Source organism: Oxyura jamaicensis, chromosome 9 (genome assembly GCF_011077185.1).
Source record: "Oxyura jamaicensis isolate SHBP4307 breed ruddy duck chromosome 9, BPBGC_Ojam_1.0, whole genome shotgun sequence".
Taxonomy (NCBI): Eukaryota; Metazoa; Chordata; class Aves; order Anseriformes; family Anatidae; genus Oxyura; species Oxyura jamaicensis.
The window spans coordinates 12241473-12248955 of record NC_048901.1 but is presented as its reverse complement, the minus strand read 5'-3'; the positions used below and the strand labels follow the sequence as shown (position 1 = coordinate 12248955).

At 43.4% G+C, this 7483-nt stretch overlaps 1 protein-coding gene across 4 annotated transcripts in view; it reads right to left on the bottom strand.

The window, feature by feature from the left end:
• Positions 1-1438: 1438 nt before the first annotated feature.
• Positions 1439-7483, bottom strand: part of YEATS2 (YEATS domain containing 2) — a 71294-nt gene continuing 65249 nt past the window's right edge. For all 4 annotated transcript variants that reach the window (XM_035334799.1, XM_035334800.1, XM_035334801.1 and 1 more), the window contains 3 exons: positions 7094-7168; positions 5547-5620; positions 1439-4735 (listed from right to left, as the gene is read on the bottom strand). In XM_035334799.1, the coding sequence (XP_035190690.1) occupies positions 4627-4735; positions 5547-5620; positions 7094-7168 (258 nt within the window). In that variant the 3' untranslated portion in view covers positions 1439-4626. The remainder of the gene's footprint in view (positions 4736-5546; positions 5621-7093; positions 7169-7483) is intronic.

Sequence of the window (7483 nt, the reverse complement as noted above, 5' to 3'; positions counted from 1 at the left end):
GATGCTGGGACATCTTCCAGCATTGCTCTCACACTAATATTTGTCTTCCCAATTGCTTTAGGTTAACATACAAGCCTATCTTGTATTTTCAAACTGTGAGTCACACTGGAAATAGTGGTTATCTGATGCACAGAGAAACATCATTTAAAAGGAAAGTCTTATACCTGAACCTTTGTATTTACTACCTACAGCATGACACTGAACGTGCTTGTTTCAACTAGTCTTGCTGACAAGGGATACCTGGCCTGTTGGGATGCTGAGAGAAAGGTTTGTGCCGTTTGTGCCTCAGTTATGCCAGGCAACTGGGAACACCTGCACTAGTGCATGCTCAGGTGAAGCTCTGATGTGAAATACTGGATTACTCAGAACAATTCTCATCACTTGGACTTCGAAAGTTCACAAGCAGCACATTAATGATTTTTCTGTGCATAACATGATTTCCTTTTATAAACTCTGCATTTCTCTTCGTGTTGCATGAATTTCTTGGGGCATGAAATATCAGATGTGAATTTTCTACCTCTGCCTTATTTGTAGAGATTTTCTCTGTATTGTCTGCCAATGTAATGCACAATCCTAAGGGCCAGTCTGCTGCTCCTGTGCCAAGGACTTCATTTCCATGAGTAGATGGTTCAGTTTCTTCTGGGCACCCATTACAGGTCAGCCCGATGTTTTCAGGCCTTTGCCAATGGGGAAGGAACAGAGCAGGATACACACATGCCTAAGGATCAGAACCAGATAGCAGCTGCTTGGCAGAGCCCCTTCTTGCCAGAAGGGATGGCTGAGGGAGCACGAGGAAAGCAGCATGAACACGCACGGCAGGAGTTCTACATTATTACATTTCCACTTTTCCATGTTGTCACTCTTTTGTGTAGGTTGTGAACGTGAGGACGGGGCTGCCACAATGCACCAAGGGAGGCATCAGCTGGAGGATCCCGAAGGGGATCGGCGTCAAGGAGCCAGCCCACAGCACTTTGTCAGCCTCTGCTGGCCAGTCGTGGCTCTGGCAGCGTAAAAATGCCTAGCCTACACTCACACTGAGGAGGCCGCTTTTATGGGATTTAGTAAAAACAAGTTTTGAAGAATCCCGAAAGACAACCGAGTGTGAAATCTACTCAAAGTCAGCCCCTGCAGTTTGAGGAAAACTGAGAAATCCCCTTGCCTTACTTTTCTCCAGTCCCTTTTGTACGAGGTGCCGGCGCCCAGCTGCCAGCAGGGGCTCTGTGAGGAGAGGGCGGGGCTGCCCTCACCTGGACGCAGCCGGTTCTGGGCGGTTCGGGGCGGTTCTGCTGCCAGGAACAGCCTCAGGCCGCTGGGCCGCCGTGAGGGGACAGTGAGGGCGCAGCAGGGCGGAGGGGGGCAGGAGAGGAGGAATAGGAAGAGCAAGAAGTGTTCCCAGTGCCTGAACAGATTCCACCAGATATTATCCAGAACTAAAACATTAAATAAACAAAACACTTTATTTTTGTGAATTCTGATGAACTTGCTTCAAGTGACAGTCAGACAATCCTATCACAGCTAATAAAAGGATTTATTGTAAACATACGTATCTTACACAATTATACAGTATAATACAGATAACATAAAGGATTTAAACACTCGGCATTACAAAGAGTGGCAATATTTGTAAAGAGATCTATAACTCGTATTAAGACTCTTTACAGAGAAACACACCGTAATGTTTCAGCACGCACCTGAGCAGGCGTGAGCAATTCCACCACCTCTCGTTCATCTCCAAGCCAATTCTCACAGGAACGTCTTCGCTGACAGATTTTTCTCCCACCACTTAAAAAAAAATACCAAAGGAAGTGTTGCAAACATTTCCTACATCTGAAGGACTATAACAAATGTGTTATTTTCTATCTGCTTTTAACAGATTTTATTTTTCCTTAGCAAACTTTATGTATTATTAATACAGCATCTCCTAGGAGAATAACCTGTGGTTGCTAGGAAATGTTATCAGTAGATCTCCACCACAAGAACACCATTAGGAACAACAGGCACCCCCCTGCCTCCTTCAGGACTCCAATTCCGGAGAACTGTTCCTCATGGAAAAGCAGGACAGAATCACAGAACGGCTGAGGTTGGAAGGGACCTCCGGAGATCACCCAGTCCAACCCCCCTGCCAAGCAGGATCCCCTAGAGCACACTGCACAGGATGGCATCCAGGTGGATTTTGATTATCTCCAGAGTAGGAGTCTCCACAACCTGGACACAGGCAAGGAAGCCACTGCTTGCAAACGGATGCCCAAATACAAGCTCCTGCATTCTGAAAAACTGCTCTGGGCACACCGAAATCCCAGAAGCCCACAAGGAGATGGGGGCTGAAAATGTGCATCATCGCAGAAGATCCTAGCAGATCTGACTTTGCCCGAAAGGCTGTTCCCACACAACCTGGAGGCTGTCATAGCGAGTGACAGATAACTCAGATATGGCCTCTTTTGTAAAAGCTGCATACAGGGGGGGCTGAATACAACATGTACTTTGAGCTTGCAACAGCCTACAGTGTGGGGCCAGCAGCTCCCCAGTTACCTGGATTCCTCCCTGCTGAACTGGGACATAATGAATGCTCAACTCCTCCATGCTGACCTCCACCAGAAAACTAATGTCAGGGCTAAGCTGTGCACTTTTCCTGTGCAGGCGGTCCTCCCCCAGTCTCACTTGAAAAAGCCAGGATTATCTTTTGAATCCAGAGCGTCTGAAATGCCCTGCCATAGGGGGCATCTAAATCCTTCTCTGAATGTTCTTTGGATTTCATCCATCAGTCTCATTCCATAGATTCAAGGACCAGGTTCTGCCACTTGTATTCAAACTAACTGCAACACCCCACCATCTCTCATGAACTAAGAGGGGCTTATCTGCAGACCCTGATTTTATTCCAGATGGAGAAGAAAGGCAGTATCTCATCTAAGGTACGCAGTACCTTCTGCAGATCAAGAACTGCATTCAACTTAAGTCAGCTCTCCTTGAAGCTTTTGATCACCCTCTATGTGAACCATCTTCCACTGTTACTGCACACAGCTAGAGTTATCATCACCTGTCTTCTAGCCCAAAAAAAAAGCACCAAAAGATGACATTTTGAAGATTTCTGTTCCTACCCCAGACCAGGAAATATAACTGCAGTTTAATGTTTATAAAAGGCTTTGTATTGCCAAAGCACGGCACCAACAAGAGTGAGAGGCCTCAGTACACCCCTGTGAGGTAGGTATCCTGCTCCCCATACTCAGATATGGGGAAACTGAGGCACAGAGTGATTAAATCAAAGGCCATGCAGATCAGTGACCCAGCTGAGATCAGCACAATGGAGGCTCTGGCTATTTGACCCATGCTCCACCTGCCTGACAGCGCTGCCTTACATGCCTGAAAACATGGAAGTCCAACAGGGGTCCCATCTGACTGCCATGGCCCATTCACACTACTCGCAAGCACCCATGGGGCAGGACTGAGGGGTAGTAGAGGGGGTGGTGGTCAGGGTCTTGTTATTGAAGCCTTCTTCAGAACAGTGTTGACAGCCAGACTGCAGACATTTCTTCTACACCATCAACATTCCCAAGACAGGTAAGTGCTGGGGTTAGTAGCAGAATTTCCTCCTGCAGTCAGGATATCAGAGTAGGTCACCACAAGCAACAAACCTCTGGGTTTTTTGATCCTATCAGGCCTCTGTTTTCAGCAGAACTTTAGCTGAAGTGGCACTTCCGAATCCAAAGTGATCATTAAGAGAACGCTGTTAAAACACTAAGACTTGTACAACAGAGCTGGTCACTGGCCTTCCAGTGTAACACTCCAAAACTTCTGGCAGCCTAGAGGCACTTGTTGGGCAAACAGAGAATTTCAGCCAGTCCAAGCCCACAGACACTGAATACTGTCCATGTTCTTCTCTTTTCTTGTGCAGAAGTGGCCAGCCAAATCCTACAAAGCCTGACCACGGTTTACTCATCTAGACTGAGCATATGCCAGTCTACCCATTCTGTGGTGACTGAGAAAGGTGAGATCTGACACCTCCTTTAAGGAGGTGTCAGTAATTTGGTTAGGTTGCACTTAGCTGAATAAGCAAACAACCCTCCCTAGCTGTGCTCTCAGCCACACACGTGACAATCAAACAGGACTGGCAGAATTTGGTGCAGCCATCAGCCTTCTGCTCCCCTGCATCCAAACCTAACCAACTAATCAACCCATCTACTCAAACAACCCACCTTTAAAAACTGAATTTGAATTTTCTCATAGTCTGAGTGCCAAAGCAACTGTTCTGCCCACTGCATGGGAAACCAAATGGTACATAGACTGCATCAGAAAGCTTAATTTCTTTTCTAGGAAAATGTTCAATCTCATCGATGCAGCTGTCATCAGGGGACCAGGACAGTGGAGCCTCTCATAGCTAGCAACTTGACGCAAACTGACAATGTTGTTCAGCCACTGAACATACACTTACCAAGTAAACACTGACATTTAACAACTTGATTTGGAACAGAGCATCATTTTGTTGCATTAAGGTGCATCTTTAATTGGAGGTAACAATCTAGTAGCCCAATGTTCTAAATGTATGTAATAGTGTCCTACAGAAATACTGGATTTGTCATCCCAGCTTCAGTCGTATATCCACCTTTCCTGTAGCATCTTCTCTGCTCTATTTCATTGTTCCTCATTTAGTATCTTCATATGCTTGTTTGTGAGGAAGTCAAGAAAGGGAATGTTACAGATGGCTTTGTGAATATTCATCACTGTGATCTCTCTTGGAGTCCTGCAGGGAATGCATCAGAGTGTTTTTATAACACAGAAAAAGACATGCCCATAAAACAGCAAGTCATTCAATTTACTAACAGGGAGAAAAAATAATAAAAATCAAAAACAGGATAAAAGAGCATGTGGTTAGAGCAACACTCACACACACCAAAAAAAAACACAACACCATTAAAACATCACAGCACAAAAGAACCACTCAAATGACTAGGGGAAACATCTTGGGTGCTGGCACAGTAAAACGAAGTGCTGAAGTATTAATTCTTGAGCTTCTGTAGCACAAACTCTGTGTGCAGTTACATTATAGATATTATATTTATATAGTGTATCTAGGTAATATTTAAACTGTCCATTTTCTCATAGTCTTACTTCTTTCAATTTCATGTTGCCAAACACAAATCAAATGTGGTCCCATGGTTACCATTTAAATCACTCAGTATCTGAGCCAGAAGAGTGTCTCAGTAAAATACAGAATATTGAGGTTGCTGAAGTACTGGTGGGCCACGGGTAAGTTGTCTACATGGTGACCTGAACTGGATGAGAGAAGGTCCTTCCAATACGGCTCTGCTAAAACAAGTTATTTGCCTCTGAGCATGGCAACACCAGCAGTCCTGCCTCAGTTTTTAATGTCTCTATTTCCACTGATTTGCCACTGGAGCTAGGAGATGACAAACCCCTGTAGTTCATGCACACACCCTACCCCATATCATCTGGAAATCCCTTGCTCACATGGTCTGAACCCCACAAAATCTGACAGAATTCCTCAAGTACTTCAGACCTTAGTGTTGGCATAAGTAGTTCAAGTGCTGTACCTGTTGTGAGGAGCTGTCTGGTACGCCACTGCCAGGGCTTGCCGTAGGATATCACTCATAAGCTGTTCAGTGGCCTGTGACAAAAGGCAACATTGGGTGACAGCATTATAAAAAGAGGAAAGCAGCATGCTATTCACTGGATTATCAGTGTAACGGAGCATATGAAAATCTGACTCACTTCAGTCCTGTATTAAAGTAGCAGGGGGCAGGCAGTTCTAGACGCAGAAGTGCCTTTTATTAGCCCAGTGATAAAAGTATATATTTAACAGGAGGAGGCCTATGGATACACACAGCTCATGACTACAACTGCCCGGTCTGGTTTTTCTCTGGACCCGCAGAGCACACGTGTGCTGCAGGATGGATGGATGCAATGTGCATCCATCTGCACATCGCAGGTGCATTTCCAAGAGTATTTTAGGGCCCAGCCTCATATGCTAGAGCCTGTTTGTAAGTGGCTTACACCAGATGTTCTCCTGGTACTTGGTATATGCTTGTTAGCCTGGGCCCACCAGGTTTGCATCAAGACACACAAAAACTTCCCATCCTAGACAGCAGATGCACAGCAGCTGTATGTCCTACGTGCTGGTTTAATCAAGGCTCAATTAAAAGTCAGTTAGGGCTCTCGTCTTTCTGAGCCTATATCAAGACTACAGCAGAGGTTTCTGGGATTTTTTACTCAGGAAAGCTGGTTTTTTACTCAGGAAAGCTCAACAATTATACTGGAGCAATCTGATGATTATAATCTGTATCTAAAACCAGATATTTCTATATCTGACTTCAATTATAGTAAGTGACAGTACAGGAGAAGTGTGCACGCAAGTATACATATAACCTGGAATTGATTAATTTTATAAAAATGATCTACAGCAGACTGCATAAACTGTGAAAAAAAACTGTTGTATAAACAACCTAAAAAGTCATATTTGGCTTGAAATACAACAGAGCACTGCTAAAAATTATCTGCATTAGCCTTCAGTCCAAACTTGAGAACTCCAATTCTATGCTGTTCAAAGCTTTCTTAACAAAGATTCTCTGCTTTTATGAAACTGAATGACAGATGAATGATTTCTTACACAACAGAAAATTGCTACTGAGTGCAGGAATTCAGCAATCTCCCAGCAGAGACAACTCAGGCAAAAAGCAACTCAATGGCATTTATGGAAAAACAGTTAATCCTCCTATAAAATAATCAAGTCTTATTGACCTTTAGCAGATATTCCCTCTACAGTTCCAAAGGTAGGGCAAACAAGATGGTACTTTCAAAGTTAAAGAGGAACCAGTATCTTACTGGAAGTCAGGACGTGCAAACCAGCATCCTGTGTTCAAGACAACAGATGATTAAGAAGCTGGAAACACACAGACAGAAATATACAACTCTCTTCATCCAGCTATATATCCTTCTATACACATACATTATACTGACATCAGAATCTGCATCTCCTGATTTCATAAATGAATGTTACTATGGACAATCCATCTTTTTTTTCCCCTACCTTACTGGGTTAATACATTTGTAGAAAATTTCTTATTGTTAAGTGATTTCTTACCTTTAAAATCATATCTTCTATTACTGATGCATAAACATTCTTTTGTACCTCAGCAGGCTGAAAAGAAATCCCTATCTATAAAATACAAGAGGAAAAAGAACTAGTACATCAAGTAACACAACCCACGTTTTGCTACAGATGAGATGGCAATGGTATAATAGAAACAATCTATTATAAAGGGTATTTAAAAAACAAGCAAGCAGGCTCTGCAGAATTTTCAGGCAGTATAATCTCATGCCTCATTTAAAAGAATTCTGGAGAAAATGAAGCTTGAACATTACAGTAGCCTGCAGAAATGCCTCTCAAACAGACAAACAAAAAAAAAAAAGCAGATTTTCATTTTAGTTGCAGGGAGTCCACAAAAAAAAAAAAAAAAAAAAAAAAAAAAAA